The sequence below is a fragment of the Mixophyes fleayi genome, chromosome 2 (assembly GCF_038048845.1).
Source record: "Mixophyes fleayi isolate aMixFle1 chromosome 2, aMixFle1.hap1, whole genome shotgun sequence".
Taxonomy (NCBI): domain Eukaryota; kingdom Metazoa; phylum Chordata; class Amphibia; order Anura; family Limnodynastidae; genus Mixophyes; species Mixophyes fleayi.
In genome coordinates this window covers 318,501,235-318,522,017 of record NC_134403.1, presented here as the reverse complement: position 1 = coordinate 318,522,017, position 20,783 = coordinate 318,501,235, and the positions used below count along the sequence as shown (strand labels likewise).

The 20,783-nt window shown below is 41.4% G+C and overlaps 1 protein-coding gene across 1 annotated transcript in view; it reads left to right on the top strand.

Annotated features, from left to right (window-relative positions):
• Positions 1-20,783, top strand: part of RPA1 (replication protein A1) — a 42,039-nt gene that overhangs the window by 3,697 nt on the left and 17,559 nt on the right. The window contains exons 4-7 of the mRNA XM_075196694.1: positions 8,596-8,704; positions 10,569-10,657; positions 12,099-12,170; positions 18,481-18,604. Of these exons, the coding sequence (XP_075052795.1) occupies positions 8,596-8,704; positions 10,569-10,657; positions 12,099-12,170; positions 18,481-18,604 (394 nt within the window). The remainder of the gene's footprint in view (positions 1-8,595; positions 8,705-10,568; positions 10,658-12,098; positions 12,171-18,480; positions 18,605-20,783) is intronic.

The window sequence follows — 20,783 nt, the reverse complement described above, 5'->3', positions numbered from 1 at the left end:
AAAGGGGGTTTTGGTTACTCTTAGCTTACTTAGGTCTTTTTTTTTTTTCTATCGTTTACATTACCTCTGTGGAGCTTGTGCAGGGCAAAAGGAAATATAAACTGAAGAATCGTGTATGTGTAGCTTGTGATGTCAGTTTACCAAAAGATTGTACTGATCCGTTGTGTCATGCACCTCATAAACGGTAAAGGAGGCTGGGCCCCCTGAGCAATTTAAGCAGTTCTTTTCATGGATGGTGAAAGCAATGCAAGAGTATCAGGCCCCAGAACGGAGAACGATAAGGGACAGGCTCCCTATAGCAGAAGTTATGGAGGAAGTAAGGCCAGGGCCGTCCTCTGAACATTTAGTTCTGCTCAGGAATGGGATTCGGAGTCAGATAGTGAGGATGAAGTGAAAGAGGATCCCAGGATGTTTAACTTGGATTATGTGAATATTATACTTAAGCATATTAATAAGTCTTTAGGTATTGAGGAGCCAACTGTACTAATTAAACCACAGGATGCATTGTTTTCAGAGCACCAAGTGAAGTCTAGAGTGTTCCATACGCATAAAGACTTGATTGCTAAAGAATGTCAGGCCTTAGACAAGGGTCATCCTAACATGGGGGAGACTAAATCATATGTATCCTTTTCAGGATAAAGATGTGCTGAAATGGTGTTCAGTGCCTAAGGTGGATTCAGCCATAGCTGTCTTCTCCTCAAAGACCACTCTCCCGTGGGATGATGGGGGGTCCATTAAAGGATGCTATGGATAGGAGAATATAAACTTCCTTCAGGAAATTACACATCTCCTCAGGCATAACGCTAAAGTCCTGAGGCTGTGGGCCAGTACTCTACATACAGACATTGAAGATAAGATAAATAGATTATATCTTCTTAAATCCTTAGAGGTTTTGATGAAAAGCATTGATTTCCTGTGTGAAGCTTCGATGGATACGATTGTGGCTACGTCCGTGGGCGGCAGATCACCAATCTAAGAGCCGTCGGACCGCTTCCATATGAAGGCAGTTTCTTGTTTGGTGAAATGCTGGATAATCTAATGCAGATGCTTGCAAGTGGCAATGCCAATCGCCTACCACAGGACAGAAAGGTGAGACATTTTTGCTCTTCTCCAAAACAACAGTTCAGGGGGGCCCATACCTATAGGCCAGGGAGACAATACTCTAGACATCAAGATAATATGGCAAGACAGTCCTTTCTGCCCTTCAGACCAAAAAGGGTGAAACAAGAACAGCAGAGATCCCAAGGAATATCTACAGATCCAGTCTCCACTAACTCCAGTGGATGGCAGGATATCGCGTTTTGCAAAAGTTTGGATTCGGACCACACAAGATTAGAGATAGTCACCAAGTACTATGCCATAGAATTCCATACATACCCAGTGGGAAACAAATTTATTCAGTCTAGGAGCCCCTCGTCTCCCTTTAGAACAGTAAGCGCCGGAGGAAAGCCTAAGAGGCCTGGTGAAAACAAAGGCTATCATACCAGTACCATCAAGTCAGGAAAAGTTGGGGTTCTATTCCAGACTATTCCTCAGTCCAGAAACCATCAGGTGCCTTCAGAATAGTGCTAGATTTAAGGGCTCTCAACTGCTATGTACGAGCAACATATTTCCGGATGGAATCTGTCAGCTCAATTCTCAAAGCAGTGGAAACCGGAGATTTTCTGACAGCAATAGACTTAAAGGACGCATATTTTCATATCCCGATTACATTGTCACCCGCAATTTCTGAGATTTTGCATTCAAGGATGTCTCTTCCAGTTCACTTGCCTTCGGTTTGGCCTTTCCACATTTCCAAGAACATTCACCAAGGTCCTTATAGTTCTCATAGCGGCACTCGGGGAAAGAGGAGTGACTATGTGGCCGTATCTGGACGATATTCTAATTTCAGCGAAGTCAGAAGGTGCAGCCTTGACGGTTACAGCACAAGTAATCCAGTTTCTGAAGCAGCACGGCTGTTTAGTCAATATATCAAAAAGCCATCTGACACCGACACATCAGCTTGGGTTGCTAGGAGTGCAAATAAATACAAGAACAGACAGTCTGCCCCTCTCAAGAAAAGACAGACAAAATCCGATCCTTAGCACCTCAAGTTCAAATTCAACCTTGTGTGTCAGCACGAACATTTCTGCACCTCCTAGGAATGTTTTCCTCAACTATAGGAATCCTCCCGTGGGCAAGATGGCATATGAGGGATCTTCAAGCAAACCTCTTTGCGCAATGGGATCGTGCAGTGGGGTCTCTAGACTCCAAAGTCAACCTCTCAAGGTCAGCGAGACAGTCCTTATGTTGGTGGCAACTTCCAGGCCTGAGAAAACAAGGTGTGACTCTTTCGGTGCTAGACTGGTATGTCCTTACCACAGACGGCAGTGCACTAGGTTGGGGTGCTCACATGCAAGATATGGTCACGCTGGGCACTTGGCGATACGAAGAGAGAATTCTTCAGGGAAACATCTTGGAGATGAGAGCAGTCTGGCGTGCGGTTCAGTACTTCCAGTGGATCAGAGAAGTGATTGCACGGACCTACAGGGGGAAAGGGCGTGAAGTACCTAGGATACTGAAGGCGCATTCACCTAGGGCGGCAGCGATCTCCTGGGCACATAGAACCCATGCATCGGCAACCGATATCTGTAAGGCAGCCGGATGGTCGTCGATGCACACCTTTTCTAAACATTATCTTGACGTTTCAGTCTCTGAGGAGACAGTTTGGGAGAAAGATTCTCCAGCAAGCGCTGTGAATACATTTTCTGTTTGACCTTATTAAGGTGTTGGTTTTATTGCCCTCCCGATTATTGTACTGCTTTGGTATGTCTTTTTGTAAGGGCTGCCATGGAGTAGGGAAAGGAAAATTGAAAATTATACTCACTATTAATTTCCTTTCCCTGAGATACTCCATGGCAGCCCTATATTTTGCCACCCTTGTTCTGACAGTTATGTTATAGGACGGCTTGGGAAGTTGCGAAAGACACAGAGGAAGAGGAGGAGCTGCCTTATATAGGGGCCAGGTGGGACAACATTCTTCCTGTCTACACTAGCTGGTTAGGGATTAACCCATTGTAAGGGCTGCCATGGAGTATTAACAGTGAGTAGTATTCTCAATTTTTTTCCTAGTAGCGATCACATCTTCTGGTAAATGTGAAACAGGAATTGATAAGTAGCATAGAAGGTCAGCTTTAAGGGCCTGTTACTACTTACAGGTATTGTGACCCCTTCAAATATTGAATTCATTATGTTAGTTCTAAAACACAGTGCCCATTAAAGGATTGCAGGACAATTTTGTAAAAGTTAGGAACAGAACCTGTATGCTGCATCGCATGTTGTGAACATAGAGGTGGTTTAGCCAAGTATGGGATGCTGCCTCACTAAATTAAAAGGGGTATATTATTATATAGCAACACTACTTACTACTGCTAAAACAAGTACTTACAAAACAAAAAGAAAATCCTACATTTTAGTTCAGCTATAAATTACATTAAGAAACAAATGCTAACAAAGCATGCAAACAGCAACGTATCAAAATAGATGATCTCTATGGATAGGTTGAGGTCACATTCACATTATATAGTATGCCTTAGTTTATTTGAAGAGTATGTAATCTTAGCCTAGATGTGTATCATCTATTTTGAAATATAGTCATAAAATACAGTTGCCTTTGGACTAATATACTGTACAGGTTTGCAGCTAGACCTCAATTCATGCATATACAAAGCTGAGCCTATTCTTTCAGATAGCAAGTAACCTTCTGGTGGCTAGTGTACAAAACAGATCCCTCCCTGGTGACCAGTATGCAAATTGTACTCATCTGTTATGGCTAGTGTTCAGACAGTTGTTTACTGGTGGCAAAATAAGCCTGGTGACCTCTAAAACCACAGTTGGTAAATCAATCCTCTATGGTGGGATAAGGGCATCTCCATCTAGGGGGTAAATGTATTATGGTCGGATTTTTTTCAACTCCCCGGAAATCGGCGAGTTGACAGCTAAAATTTAAAGCGGCGCTGGCTTGTGAAGGTAAACTTGCCTTTACAAGCCAGCACCGTTTTAAATTTTAGCTGTCGACTCGCCAATTTCCGGCGAGTTGAAAAAATCGGACCATAATACATTTACCCCTTGGTGTTTTGCTGGTTGATAGTGCTCATGTTGCGCTCTTACGCTGAATCCGGGCCACTAACCACAATCTAGTGTGTGGAAAGCAATTTGTCGCTGTTTGCCAGTAGTAGGATGTACACAGAAGGTGCATATTTAACGAGAGGGATTGTTTGATGCCCTATGACTACCATTTTTTTTATCGTTGCCTAGTGAGATGTGTTTTTTATGTTGGCCAGGTATGGTGAATAGATGAAATAAAGTGTTTGCAAATATAAGGGTAGATGTATGTAGGTAATTTTGCTTATTTAATCAAATATGATTGTCAGGGGGCGGATCTAGAATTTTATTTTACAGGTGGCGTTTTAGGGTGGGTGATATAGTCCCCGCTCCCTTTTTTGATGGTTAAGGCTGCATGCGGCTGCACACTATGTGCATGTCTGTTTGGCAGAGACAGGCAGGGAGTGTGCGCTGCCCGGCTGCTAAACACAATCTGAGGAGCTGGGCAGCACACCCTGCCTGTCTCTGCCGAATGGACATGCACATAGTGTGCAGCTGCCGGCAGCAAGCCCCTGCTAGGCGGATCCCTGGATCCGCCACTGGATTGTTATATACATATGTATTGGGTTTTTTTTTTTCATTCAAGCAAAATTAGTTGTTCGATTTACATGTAATTGTTTTGTGTTGAATTGCATGTTTATTACTGAGGTATCTGGTGTTTAAGTATTCTGTCTGCAACCAGTTAATTTGGTTTCTGGTATATGTCAAGAGGTTTCAACAAGCCTGCTGACTGGAGGTAAAAATTGAAGTTTAAGTGGAGTCAAAAGTGGTCTGTGGTTTGAAAATATACACTTTTTATTTCTTTGTAATGGCATAAATATCTGCAAAATCATACTCTTCCAATACTAACACACCCCAGCCTGCTGCTTTATTTTAAATCCAAATTACTCATGCCCATTCAATGCAAGCTCCTCTCAAACATTATAATATTTCTCCTCCTCCATATTTAATGTAAGCTCTCATGCATGCTCTGTCATGTACATACAGTATGTCTATGCTTTTTAAACTGTTCACTACTTCACCTACGGTTTATCCATACTTGTCAACTTCTTCTAGTTGGCGTCCCGGAGCTGCCGGGGGGAGGTTGGTGGGCGGGGCTCCAAAAATCGCTTCATTTTGCACGCGCCTCCTGTGACGTAATGACACAAACGCATCATTTTATAGTGGGGGTGGGGCCAAATGCCGTGATTCCCGGAGAATCGCATATTGGACCGAATTCTGCCCACTTCACTAGGAAGTGGGCAGATGCGGGAAACTGCCATACTCTCGGGAGTCCAGGAGACCCACCCGGAATCCGAGAGTCCCGGACATTCCGGGAGAGTTGGCAAGTATGGGTTTATCTTTGTGATATGTTGGACTTCAACACTGCAGATTTTTGCAGACCTCTTATACATATACAATAATATTTATTCCAAATATAGTAGCAAGGTTTTGAGACCTCCTTCAAGCTTTGAGTTTACAATTATTTTTTGATTAGCTACAAGGGGAAGTCACAGCCTGCTATACAGATCTCTAACGGGCTGTTAACAAGATTTGACATCCTGTAATTGACGTGGAAAAATATTTATGGGCAGGATTTCCACCCCCCCATTGCACCCAAGTACCTTGCACCAGACATAGTTTAACGCAGAAGTTGGCCTTTACAACTCATTTGCATGTGAACTTCTGAGCATAAAGTAGAAATATCACGTGAAGGACACATTCTCATGAGGCGGCAATGGGAAATTCGCATCGAATCGGCAAAAAAGACACCTGAAAATAGTTTCTTTAAATTTTATTTCCATGTATGTCTCTAGCTGCTTCCATGAGATATATAGCTATCTGTTTAGAAAGAGTGACTACTTACATAATTGTGAACAGTATTTTTGGTGTTTTTTTTTTTATCCTTTCAAAACACAGAAGGAATTTGCTTAGTTACTCTTCCTCTAGATTAGATGACATATAATTATGGCAAGCTGGAAATCATTGTCCCTCAAGATTAAAACTAAAGATGAAATAAAGTATCAAGTTTATGGAATTCCATGACTAAGCATTGGGACTCGACTGATGGCCATTCTCTGGTTCTGCTAAACCCTCGATCTTTGTTTAATAGACTTTCCATCTTGTAATACACTTCTTGTATTATGTTTATATACACTTTATTAAAATCTAAATTTAAAATTGGGGAAAATCATGTATATGACAGTTCAAGACTAAATGAAAAATATTTCAAATGTGTAGTTTTTAATTCTTGATCTAAATGACAAAATATTAAGAATAGATATTTTGGTGTAACACTTTAGTTCTTAATGTTTATGAGCACTTTAGCATTTTCATGCATTGGTGATTTCAAATGGAGAAAAATAGTACTGTTTATAAATGAGGCGCAAATAATAGTTCAAATCTGTACTAAAACCATTATAATAGGAAATTTTACATCCTTGGTGACCAAATTTCCCCACACTAAAATGTTTAGTTTTGGGTGTAGGAAGGTAAGATTAAATGTACTTGCCTCAGTTTGCTGTATTCTAGCTGATACCCTGGTGGTTGTCGGTCCTACATGGATGGATGTTTTTCAAATTCCTAGCAGTGTTGTACCTTTGCCTCCCCTTCAGCTTCCCATTGGGATGAATGAGGTTATGCATTTAATAGTTTAGAGTGCTACACTTTACCTTATTTTTCCCTTTCCCTTGGAAGCCTTTACTTAGTAGTCCCCATACATCCATATGAATGTGTATAGTGTGGCTCCAATTAAGTTTGTATTATATTGTGTTGGTTGTTTTTTTTGTTGCTGTTTTTTAATGTACTTGCCGTATTTTCTTGTCTTAAGTACTTAATCCTTCTATGTAACCATTGTAAACTACAGTACAATTACTGTATTTATAGTGTTGATTTAAGCTGCCTTTTTACCCTAGTGGTGCGTTTTTATGGAGGTCCAGAATAAAGAAATCAAGTAAATAAAGCCAGTGTACACAACTTTAATTTATTTATTTTTTTCAAATGCTTGCTTTAAACAAGTTGATCTTTGTCAGTGCTGTTACATTCTGAATGAAATGCACAAGTGTTCAGAGCCAGAGATGCTTGTAATTGATGCTAGATGGCACTACGGTTTTACAACAAACTTAGCACATTAGTAGATTTTGGGCAACTGTACAGCTATGTGTGTGATAATTATAGAACTGGTTTAGCATCAATATTATTTGCTTCTCTTCAGCCCTGCAAAACATACAATTATTTTATTGGAAACTAGAAACTTCATCTAGGAACTATATTCTAGGTCACAGATAATTTCACTGTTCTTTGTCAATACTATTTATAAGTACTTATGTGGCTTACTATGACTAGGAATACATGTAGGTGATTGGTGATCTGTTATATAGCAGTTATACTTTTGTTGGGGATTTATTGAAATTGTGTTACCCGGCACTGTCATGTAGCCAAACCTTAATAACTTGTATGGTGTTTTGGTTCAGAGCTGATTATCTGATGTCTTCAGTTAGACTAGGTACACACTGAAGAATTTTCCGACCGACGTGTTATCTCAAACAATTGTACCTGCAACTGAGGGTCTGATCAGTCTGGCAATTCATGCATACACACCGACACAATTTACCTTCAGATCTGTTTTCTTCATTTGGTCCTCAAGTCTTCAGAGAATGACAGCACAATATTCATTCATTCTTGTCACCGTGATTAAAACAACCTTGTTATAGCTATCCACATGTCCTAAAGAATTTTGTTAGCTTCTGTGACTCTGAAACAAACCATTCTGTCTCAGAACGAACAAATGAATTATTCTTTCTACAGTGCACTCTACATTTAGTCACCAGGACATTCATTGCTAGCAGCGGCTGAAAAGAGCACGACTCGGTAAACTCTATGGAGATCGTGATCTTGTGTGCATACACACTAATATTTTCCGACCAATCATGTAAACAGTACGACTAACCAAATGAGCCGACAATCTACACTGTGGAACGACTTTCGATTGTCATGTCGCTATACACACTAACCCGACTTCCGACCGAACTGTCGTATGTCGGCTGATTTGCCCGATTATTGGACGATAGCACAGTGTGTACCTAGTCTTAGGAAATGAGATTTCATAAGGTAGAGCAGTGGCCATTTTATAAACCTGTTAAAAATTTATTTTTTAAGGGGGGGTGGATGCATTGTGTTTTGGAATAGGTTAAAATGATTTACATACATATGTGTGAGGCACTATACAAGTAGGCTTTAAGAGTACATGAGTTGTAAGTGTGGATTTGCATAATATACAAGATCAAATAAAAAGAATTATAAACACATCCCTTTCTAACTTGTTACTAGTAATAGTAGAACTCCAGATATCTCATTGAAAAGATTTGTTTTATTTTGGGTACTCTCTGCATTCATCTATTAAACAATTGTAGTGATTTGTTGGGTGGATTAAGACTACAACAAATCTGTATAACTTATTGTTTGTTTTTTTAGCATTCATGTTGGCTACCCAGCTGAACTCTCTTATGGATGAGAACCTCCTTGCAACTAACTGTATTTGTCAGGTCTCGCGGTACATTGTAAACAACTTGAAAGATGGAAGGTATTTAGCTCCATGTACTGTCTGTCTATTCTATGTGAGCACTTCATTGCCATGTGGTGCACTTTTACACCTGCCTGCCTTTCACCAATTTCTAGTTGTACAGGTTCATGACATGTGTATTGTTCTTCAAGATATTTGTTGAAGGGTATCAATTTTTCCTTGTTGTTAATGTGTTGCAGGATGTGCAACGTGTGGTGTTTGCCGATGTTGTACATGATTCTTTTAAAATACTTAAAATAAAACAAATAAAAACTACCTGCTCTACACTTAGTGTTTGGAGTCCCAGCCTTTTGGAATGAAAAGGCTGTTTAACATACCAATTTAATTAGTCTAAGGGATGAGTTTAATTGTAACAAAAATCCGTGCAAGGTGACAGAGTTGCGAGCAAAAATGAGCATTACTTTTTACTGCAGTAACAGTAAAAATGTGCAACTACGATGTTCTGAGGAACATCGCAGCAATTAAATCTGCCCCTAAGAATTAGTGCTCTGAATAGGAACGGGTTAGCTGCACTGTATTTGCCTATATGTCCCAATAACCAAAGTTAGTTAGTTTTATTTTTCTAACAGTAAGTTAGTAAAATAGTGGGGGGTTTTTGGTTTTTTTTCCTGCTTAGTGTAGCCACAGTGCTTTAGTGTTTGTTAATTCTTTAGTGGTTAGATGTTGTTAGCAACTGTTTATTTGGTGTTAGGAACACGGTTATTTTAGTTTTTATACATTTTAAAAACAAATTCTTTTAAAGCTTGTTAGTGTTGGTGTTATTAATCATTATATAGTTGTAAGAGTTTAGATCTCTTTAGTAGTTTCAATAAAGGTATGTTATGTTCAGTGTTACAGACTTTTGGATAGCAGTAACTAGATACTAATAGATGCCCTGCTTATTGTACTGTATGGCATAAAGACAGTATAGTGCTGAACATGAATATGAAATGATTTTGTCTGCAAAAAGCTGGTGAAACAGCTCAGGTTTGCGGGTTTACCCTCAATGTTCAGCATGCCTTGGTATCCTCTGTAGAGATATTTAAATAGTAGAATGCTTGTGGAACAATTAATTACAAACATGTGGTAACCATAGTTAAGAAATAATAGTTAGAAGGCAGACTATTTTTCCATTGATGCCCAAATAGGTTGAGCAAATCTTTCCTCTCAAATACCAAAAGCACAAGTAGCCAGTGCCACTCACACCATACCTGTCTATAAGGCATTTTTGTGGGGATATTTCATATTAGAAGTTAACCACAAAAGGCTTCACAGCATCTGATTAATATAAAATTAAAAAGGGGGAAGTCATTTGTTCTCTGCAGCCCAGAACTGCTGGATTTAAGAGGTGGGTGAGCAGAAACACCATAGGAAGAAGGAGGGGAGGGGGGGGGGGGGTGTAAACGTAACCACATGCTGAAGCCATGCCAGCCTGTCCGCAGATCCAAATATTGGTTTTAAAAAAAAAAACATATTACAATTTGCCAATTACAAACTGTCACGATTAGGCACCGTCCTACAATATCAGAAACATATAATTATGTCCCTTATTTGCTAAGCCTCATTTGGTAAATGTGGGTGTGCGTGGCTTACAGCACCACATGCAGAGATGCTTCTTTAAATAGTATTCTTACATCATGAAATCAAATAATTTTGTGTTTGAAATTTCACCATTGCTACACACAGCACAAAGTACTCTAATGTTAAATAAAATAACGTTTTTCTTAGTTATAAATAAACAGACAATAATTGATTACATATGTATCGGCCACAATTTGATCCATCAGTTGTCTTCAGTGGTCACATAATTCAGTGGAATCAGCTTGTGTAAAATTTCCTGTAACACTTTCCCCCCTTTCTCCCCCCCTATATTTTGTTTATGTAGGAGAGTGATTATAGTAATGGAGATGGAAGTGCTGAAGTCGGCTGACTCTGTCATGGGAAAGATTGGAAATCCTCAACCATATGTTGATGGTAAATTATATATATATATGTGTGTGTGTGGTTTAAGAAAAGTGAAAAAAAAAAACAATTCTTTGGAGGTCATTTATGTACCTGATGAAAAATGCGACTCTGCAGAGCATTTAAGATGTGCTTATTTGTCATATATTGGTGCATGCACACATTGAGGTTACAGGAACTGCTGTCTTAAAAACACTAAGGGATTATGGCGCCAGATGGAAATGTAAAGAGTGAAGAAGAAAAAAATCCCTTCAAAGTTCTGCCTCCGATCACTTTAGGATGACCCTTGTACAACTTTTATTAAAACACTGCTCTATTAAACCTCATTTTATGTCTTAAATGCGGAGTGAGGGGACATAGGAACTCTTCTCTGTCATTGTGGTGCATTTGTATATTTTCTTTACATTGGTAAAAATTCTTGTAGTGCTACTGGAAGATGCAAATGACATCCCAGAAAGAATCGAACACAGGAGGGTGTGTGTGTGTGTGTGTGTGTGTGTGTGTGTGTATAATATTATATAATCCATTGGAGTATCTGATCCCAGGCCTAGTATTGGATCACTAAACGTGATGCAATTTTTGCTATTTTACATGTAAATGCTCTCTTGCACACCAGGTTATAGGTATTTAAGTTTGTATGTTCTTTGGGGTTTTTTTCCCTGTGCTCGGAGTCTGTGCTTTCTTCAGAGATAAAACTACCCACCACAAGCTTGTAGTGACTCAAGATATTTGCCACCTGTTCAGAAAAATGATTAGGCCCATTAACCTCATTTACAAGTTTGATAGAATCGTCAGCTACGTGCGGTGAGTTTTATTTGTTTACCCTTCAGTATTCCTGCTACTGTTCATGGCAGTTTAACGGATGTGATTATGTATTGATTCTGAACCCCACGATAATTCATGTGCGCTTGTGCTGTCTACGTATTGCTACATCTGTTGCTCAAAGCCATCTGCTCGCATGAGAAATGTTAGAGAAATATAGAATTTTCATTTGTCTTTTGAAATAGAATGTGATGTTATTTGGTGACGTGATTTTTACAAACTCAGTGGGATGTTTTTTAATTTTGTTTTAACTGACTTGAAATGTTAAAGTGGACGATTAACAGTGGTGCCACATATTTTGTATATTTATCCAGCATTCTAAAAATTTTGGTCACTCAGTTTGCTACCAATGAATTTGCTAGGAACATGTGGCCTTGTATGACTAATATACCTTGAATATAAATCTGGTCTTATGTATGGTTCCTATTGACATGATAGGCTACATTCTTATAAATATTTAACCCAGATTATTGTATGTAGGAGCGTCTGATCTTTCTTCCGCAAATGGGGCAAAGATCGGCAAATGTTTACGCTTGTTGATTTGTACTATATGAAATCTAGTTCCAAGGTTCGGGTTTGTTATGGCAACCACCATGGTCAGAATTTACTGAGTTGTCTTAATGATTTCCAGGACAAGGAACGCCCCAACCAGCTGCTCCTGCTCCAGCACCACCACCGGCAAGCAAACCCGTGCACAGCTCTGGTGAGATGCCTACCACTGTGAAACTTGTAATTTGTATATGTGTATATATAATGCTCATCTAACGGTGCTTATCACACATTGTATGCTCTTTGTTATATATATTGATTAAATGTGGATAAACATGTAAACATACTAAAGAACATTTAAACATGCATTTTACACAGGATATCCAATTTTGCTAAACGTTTGAAGGAGTATAAATTACGTTTTCTATTCCTGAAAGTTGTAATCCTCTTATTAGAATTGATTGGTCATAGCCCAGCTCGCTTATGCCAGCAGGCTCATGGACTTCCAGAAGAAAATCGGATTAAAAGCCAGAATAGATTGGTGAAGCTTCTTCAATCTGTCACTGCCCTCAAAAAAGAGAGAGAGAAATAATCTACAAAGAGTCCATCACCATCCACCAGATCTGCCACCAAAGGGTCATTTTGAACCGTATTTACACTTTGTTAGATATCTTGTCATTTTAGGTATCTACAACAAATTGAAGAGCTAGTTAAAGGATCATCCTATTGTAGCTATATTTCTTTATCCTCCTTTGGGGGACACCGGGGTATAGAGTAGGGACAGGGAGAACTGGCACTTTAAACCTCTGTTTACTAAGCCTTAGCTCCTCCCCCTCTATACCCCACTTCCTGTAAGCCTTAGTTTCTTCCTTAGTTTGGTTTAAGTGCCCGACGAACGGGCCAAATTCTGTTTTGTTTGTCTATAAATAAACATGCTATTCTGAGACTTGTGTCTGCTGGTCCTGACACCCATCGGCTCACTGAGCCGCGTAGGCGGCTGTCAGTCACCAATCGCTGCACTCCCCGACTGCCAGCTGCTGTTGTGAAGGGTCTGGGATTAGGTGTATTTACTCCCCTCTTGTCTGGCAGATCTTATATTTACAAAGAAAAAGTAGAGAGTAGAAAACGTGTATATTGGGGGCACTCAGACCCCCTCTGTTATATTGCAGCCCCTTAATATATTATAGCATATCTCCCTAGTTTATACACATAGCGGCAGCATGAGTCACACATGCAAGTAGCACAGCGAGGCGAACGCCGACGCGCGTTTCGCTTACTCGCTTTAACAAGGCCTTGTCTCTTCCTCCATCAATAAAGTATTGAAAGGAAATAATCCATTTGAATTAGATTTATAACATCATATGTACGCAAATAGGAACTGTTTGTAATGATATAGCTCATCTCTCTTGCACTTCTAATAGTGCCTATACTGATTTGGTTAAACTGCTTATTACGCCAGACACCTGGACAGCATGATGATCGATTATTACCCAGAGATAATATAATTAAGGGAATTGTAAAACACATTACACAGCGAGGCTAGGCAGTTGGTTCTGTCTTTTTAAATTTATTTTGATTTATTATTTTGGTTTTATTTCGCTACTAGTGGTACTAAGGTACTATTTTGGGACTTTACTATCGTTTTAAATGAACCATTAAAATGTATGTTTTATATAAATAATCGCTGTGCACTGTTTGGAGGGGGGATCGGAGGTGCCGTGGAGGTGCATCCTTTGCCATCTCCCTTCTCTCAACGTTCTGATGCCCTACTAGGAGCCGGGCACAGTCGCCACAGGCTTTGTCCATCGTCCTGATCTGACAGCCAATAAACTACAGACACTGCGTGAGGGGGGATGGCAGCAGGTAAGTGAACCCTTTCCCAGCACAGTGCTGGGAGAGAGAGGGGGTAGTAAAATGCAGTATGTCCCTTAAGTCAGACTGCCTCTTACTGGAGGTAGTCATTAAAAAAATAAATAAATCTATCTTTAGCTTAGGGGACTGGGTCAGGCTAGGGTCACTAAGATAGTGAGCCCTGCTAGGCACTGGTTTAGTTGAGAGGGTTGTCCTGTTTGATGCTTGCCAATCCAGTGCTGGGCCCTGGGGGAGAGGTGTGTTCCTGTATTGCACTTCCTCCTTGGTGGTCTCTCGCTCCTTTTGTGTGCAGACACCAGAATAGGCAGCCATTTTATAGCTCCAACTTCTCCCTTTTTCTGTTCTGAGTCCTGTAAGGTAAAGGATTGGGGATTGTTGTTTTCAAGGGTTTTGTCTTTTACTCTGTGGGGCTATTTGGCTGTATTGCAGGCTCACTTTCTGTTTTGGGTTTGTGTGCTGCTTGTCTTCTATACTGTTTTGTTCACTGTTTATTACTGTTATCTGTGTTTTATCCCATCTGTTAACATTTCAGATAAGGGAAAATCCATTTGTGTGAAGGAGGGTGTTACTTCTATGTTGAGTTTCACCTGTGCTGCCTATAATAAGTTACCGTCTGGACAGTCAGTCGCGCAGGCTCTGTGCGCAGCCTGTCAGTCTTCAGAGAGCACACCTTGTGAAACAGCAGCTGCTAGTTCAGATACGGCAGAACCTGCCTGGGCTCGTTCTCTTTCCAATATGATGGCTGAACTTGCTCAGTTGGTGCGGTCAGACTGTGGCTGCTCCTAATTCTAATTCCGCTTCCACTGTAGCGAATGACATGGGTTCTGGTTCGCTAAGTCATGGTTTCACTGTTTCTACCCCGGCGGAGTCTAGAACCAGCTTGGGTACAGGGATTTGCATCCTCTGTACACGGTTTGGTTTAGATTTTTTCCTCTTTAGAGAGGATGTTGCAATCTGCTGCCCCATCTTACGTAAACGCAAGTGAGTGGCGGCACCCCTACAGGGAAATGAGTCAGATTCTAACTGTTGTTCCCAGGAGGAGAGTGAATTAGCTGTGGATTCTGACATGGATGCTCCTTCGGTGGTAGAGGAGGTTCATTCTAATCGCCAGAGTATGGAGAAGTTTATACAGGCTGTGCGTTAGGTACTTTATTTTCCTAAGGAAGAGGTTCCTGATGCTGCAGAGGCTTCATCTTTTGCACGCAGGAAAAATAAATCTTTCTTTTTCCCTGCTTCTTCCCAATTGGAAGATTTGTTGGCTGAGCCTTGGGCTTCCCCAGATAGGAAGTTCTAAGTATCTCGGCGACTGCAGTCGTGTTATCCTTTTCCTCCTGAAGTTCTTGGTAAATGGCAGGCACCTCCACATGTGGATGCTCCTTTTGCAAGGTTAGCCAAAGTAACTACTATTCCTCTTCCTAACATAGCCACTCTTAATGATACAGACCGTAAGGTTGAGGCCGTCCTTAATTCTATTTTCGTGGCAGCAGGTGCCTCTTTGAGGCCTTCCTTGGCTTCTGTGTGGGGGAACAAGGCTGTAAAACGCTGATCAGAACAGCTGTCTGAAGGTTTGTTGGCAGGCAGGCCATCCTCGGAACTGCTTCCATTAGTGGAGCAAATTCAGAGGGTGAAAGATTGTTTAGGAGAGGCGGCTATGGATGCGGGACTGATTGGGGCACGTATCTGTGCCTCTGCGGTTTCGGCTCATCAGACTCTCTGGCTTAAGTTCTGGGAGGCTGCTGTTGAGTCTAAAAAGGCTCTTGAGACCATACCTTTTTCTGGGGGTGTTTTGTTTGGCCCTCAGCTTGACTCCATTATCAGTCAAGCAACAGGAGGAAAGCCCTTTTCTACCAGTTAATGTTCCAAAACAAAGAATGTCCAGGTTCCGGTCCGCAAGTAGGTCTCGTGGTAAATATTTCTCGGGCCAGTCATCCGCCACCAGGGATGGTTTGCAGTGTGGCCGCCAGGCCTCAACTGCTCGACGTCCAGCAGCGCAGTCTGCATGACGGGCATTTTGCTCCTCCACTGTCCCCAGTGGTTGGAGCCCGTCTTCCTTTGTTCAGGGATCGGTGGTTTCCGTCTACCACCGATGTCTTGGCTCGGGCAGTGGTGGACCAGGGATACAAGAACGATCTGCTCGGTCTTCCTCCCAGGCGGTTCTTTGCCACAGGGCTTCCCACTTGTCCACGAAAGTGATTGGCTTTACGAGAAGCGATCCAATCCCTCCTCTCTTCCGGAGTGATTATTCCGGTGCCAGATTCTCAAATAGGTTTGGGTTTTTATTCCAACCTTTTTCTCTTGCCAATACCAGATGGCTCAAACGGACCCATTCTGAATCTGAAATCATTGAACACACAGATCAAAGTGCCCAAGTTCAAGATGAAGTCTTTGCGCCCGGTAATTCAAGGCATGGAACAGGGAGAATTCATGGTGGCTCTAGACTATTGCTATGTGGATTACGGCTGTTATCCGTCAGGCTTATAGTGCGGTTTGGGAGCCTGTCCCAGATAATCTGCGGGCGCACTCTACAAGGTCTGTATGTGCTTCCTGAGCGGCCCACCTTGGTGCCACCAGTGAAAAGCTATGTAAAGTGGCCACGTGGTCTTCACTAGATTTTACAAGTTGTTTGCAAGTTTTGGAAGGAAGGTGCTTTGTGCCGTTTCTTCTGAGCGTTCCCTCCCGTGAGGCAGCTTTGGGATTTCCCCAGTGTCCCCCAAAGGAGGATAGAGAAAATGGAATTTTTGTACTGATGTAAAAATCTGTTTCTCTTAGTCCATTGGGGGACACCGGACACCCACCCTTAACAACAAGACAACATGTCAAACAGTAGGAGAAACCAAAGCGTTAAGAGAATGTTGTTTTCTTATTTTTATTCTCTTTTCTTGTTTTCGCTTCATCTGCTTTCTGTGGGCTTGGTTAAACTAAAACTTAAGCTTACAGGAAGTGGTGTATAGAGGGGGAGGAGCTAGGGCTTAGTAAACAGAAGTTTAAAAAGCTAGTTTGCCCTGTCCCTACTCTATAACCTGGTGTCCACCAATGGACTAAGAGAAACGGATTTTATGCAAGTACAAAAATCCCATTTTTAGTCTGTCACCAAAAGTAAGCCATGCTGGTACTATATAGACATATACACTAAAAGACAACCCTATAGAGGTTATTTCTACAATGTTTCTATGAAAGAAGTACTATATGATAAGTTAGTATACATGGATCTGCAGTGACATCACTGCCAGACTACAAAGTAAAAACTGAATACAGTGCCCAATATTATAGGAATTGCATTGCTTAAGGAGAATTTTACTGCTCCTAACATATAAGCAGGATTTCAGTGTTATCCCCATGACATCGGTGCTTTTAAACAAGTAATGACGTCTCGGACTCAGAATCTGATATTACCATAAATAAAAACTTGTAGAACCACCAGAATCTGAAATGAACTTCGATTAATGGTTAAAAATTAAATTCTGACTACTAGACTACGTTCAGAAACTGTAAATAACGTGTGGTGGAGTCACTCACTGGATGGAATCTTGCTAAAATTAGGACATAAAGCCTGATGATCATGTACAAAGCTCATTCACCCATGGAGGAAGCTGCAGGTTAGCAAAACACATTTGGTAATGTTCCATTGAAATAAATCTGATTTATCAGTCAATACTCATTTATTTGTCCTAAACAAAAAGCATGGGGTGCCTTGCCATTCAGGTTTCTTCCCTGTTATATATTCTCTGTAAACTTAAAATATTATCTTGTAGTACACAATAGCTTAAGATTTTGTGCAAGTCCCCAATATACTATTAAGTTTTAACAATAACTTGTATACATATCTGTAAAGTCATAGGAACTATATTAACGTTGAAACATGGAATTCCGAGCTAATATATACATAATGTGGATCATGGCGAAAAAGGTTAAAAATGGCGAAAGTGCTCTTTAGTTATTCTTCAATAGAAGTAAAAGGGATTCCAGTTTTGGACAGTCTCCCCAAAATTGACCCCCATTTCTTGCATGGGATAGTTATAGGGCCAACCTGTTGATGACTGGCACTACGGTCAGTAACCTTAACCTACCCTTACAAAGTGTACCTGTGCAGTTGTGTAATGCCAACTATTATATAGACAACAGTAGATTAAATACTCCATGTATTACCTTAGTAATATGAATTCTAAATGTGCGGTGAAGATACAGGCCTCGGATCAAGTTCTGAACTTGGGATTTCACTTGTTTCACATAGTATAGTGGAAAACCCGATGTTCAATAACTTCATTGTTATTTCTATATACTGTAGTAAGTTAATTTTGGTTAATTTAATGGGCCTTGTAGGGCACTTTATGCTGTATTTTTGTATCTTGAGTAATATCTGCATTGCGGACAGTTACATTTAGTGCAGGATCTTATCATTCCTCTAGACCAGGCCCCTTAAAGGTCCCTTGAATTTATTTGCACAATTCCTCATGGACTTTGTGGGTTCCATCGTTATTTTTTACTTTATTGTATTTTGGAGGCTTAAAAGCTTATGTGGTTTTTGACTTAGAGGTTGAACGCTGCACTCATTCACGTCTGCCTATATGTGTCTAATCATTCAGCATCTCTAAGTGTGTTTTTTATTTTGTCATCATCCTTAAGAGATTTCTATGGATTTTCTCTACCCACAGCCCCTCCCACCTCTATGAACAGAGGATTGTCTAAAACGTTTGGCGGAGGGGGTTTATTAAGTACACCTGGTGGTTCTCAGTCTAAGGTGGTGCCAATTGCAAGTCTCAACCCGTACCAGTCGAAGTAAGTCATTACACTACCCCCTGCTTAAGGTTTCAGAACTAAATCAAATTATTCTACGATTGTCCATAGGTATATTCAATGTCTGCTGTAAATAAAATTGTATATATTTAAGAACTTGCCTTAATTACAAAATAAACTGTTACATCCCAACCATTTCTGTATTGGGGAGTGGTCACCTTAAGTTAATGATGGGCATCCTGATATCCGCTCAAACCTTCAAAAGGGTTTAATCTCAGAGTACTGATTTGTACCACAGATTAAGGTCAGCGGGGCATAAAGCAAGATTAGAGCTTGGGCTGGTGGGCATAAAGCAGGTATAAGCAGTGATCTGCAGCTGAAGACTGAGAGCAGCATAGCATACAGCAGTGGTTCCCAAACTTTTGCAGTTCGCGGCACCCTTAGAGTCTCCAAATTTTTTCAAGGCACCCCTCCAAAATAATTATTGAGCAGTCCTGTTTTAGAAGTAGTTGGGTCAAAAAATTGTAATAAGTATTTAGGTCAGGACAGAAATACTTATTTAGTTGTATGCAAAAATGCCCCCTCTGCATCCAGACACTCTGCCCTCAGGCACTCTGTCCCCTCTGCATCCAGACACTCTGCCCTCAGGCACTCTGTCCCCTCTGCATCCAGACACTCTGTCCCCTCTGCATCCAGACACTCTGCCTCCTCTGCATCCAGACACTCTGCCTCCTCTGCATCCAGACACTCTGCCTCCTCTGCATCCAGACACTCTGCCTCCTCTGCATCCAGACACTCTGCCTCCTCTGCATCCAGACACTCTGCCTCCTCTGCATCCAGACACTCTGCATCCAGACACTCTGCCTCCTCTGCATCCAGACACTCTGCCTCCTCTGCATCCAGACACTCTGCCTCCTCTGCATCCAGACACTCTGCCTCCTCTGCATCCAGACACTCTGCCTCCTCTGCATCCAGACACACTGCCTCCTCTGCATCCAGACACACTGCCTCCTCTGCATCCAGACACACTGCCTCCTCTGCATCCAGACACACTGCCTCCTCTGCATCCAGACACACTGCCTCCTCTGCATCCAGACACACTGCCTCCTCTGCATCCAGACACACTGCCTCCTCTGCCCTCTCTCACGCCGCCCCCCCTCCTCTGCCCTCTCTCACGCCGCCCCCCCTCCTCTGCCCTCTCTCACGCCGCCCCCCTCCTCTGCCCCGTTGTGCCCCCGCGGTCACGCTCCCTCTCTCCTCTGCCACGCGCCAGCCATAGAAAAAAAAGAAAAAGCACAGAAACTTACCAATCCTCCGGGCGCCGGGACCCAGCAGCCTCCTCTCTCCCGCAGCAGCTTGTTACTGACGTCGATATTCAGTGACAGCTGCGGGAGAGAGGAGTCTTCTGGGTCCCGGCGCCCGGCGGATTGGTAAGTTTCTGTGCTTTTTCTTTTTTTCAATGCTTGGCCCGCGGCACCCCAGTGACAGCGCCGCGGCGCACAGTTTGGGAACTGCCGGCATACAGTCTTAAGACTGTGACGGGCAACAGAAGACCCTAAGTGTACAATGCTTTGCAGTCTCCTGACAACAAACAGACTCAATTTATAATGTAGGTGTTCAGTTATTTCTGCCACTTTGTTGTTTTGGGTTTTTTTTTTATTTTGTGCTAGAGAAACATACCTACTGGTTTAATGATAACCCGCTATACACATCTTTAAGAGAGTTGGTTCCCCACCCAAATGTAAAATTTCCGACTGCATGGCATATTTGAGACTACTAGAGTTTGGGGAACTTAGTGGAGACATCCTACATTTGGGTGGAGCTTTATTTTAAGATTTCCATTCATGCTCAGATGTTAATATTACTTCATGTTTCTTGCACACACACTATGAATATGTATGCATTAATAAACTGTTACATCGCGTTAAAACACTGAAAAAAGTTTTGGCGATTGGTTGCTTGTCATCCTAATCTGAGTGTCTTGTTTATAGCTGGTGTTACACACACAGTGCCAATCCATCTAGACTGTAATTAATGCACATACACATGTTGATACTGCAAATTGTCTTATTACTATATCATCAGTACTTGGAAGGAAGTCCTTTTTTCCTTCAATCACACATTTTATTTAGTTTATAAAAGTCAAAAAAAGAAAACCATATGCCTGAATTGCCAAGTAAGAACTGTCTGTGATCGTATTATTGGGATTTGTAACTTATTC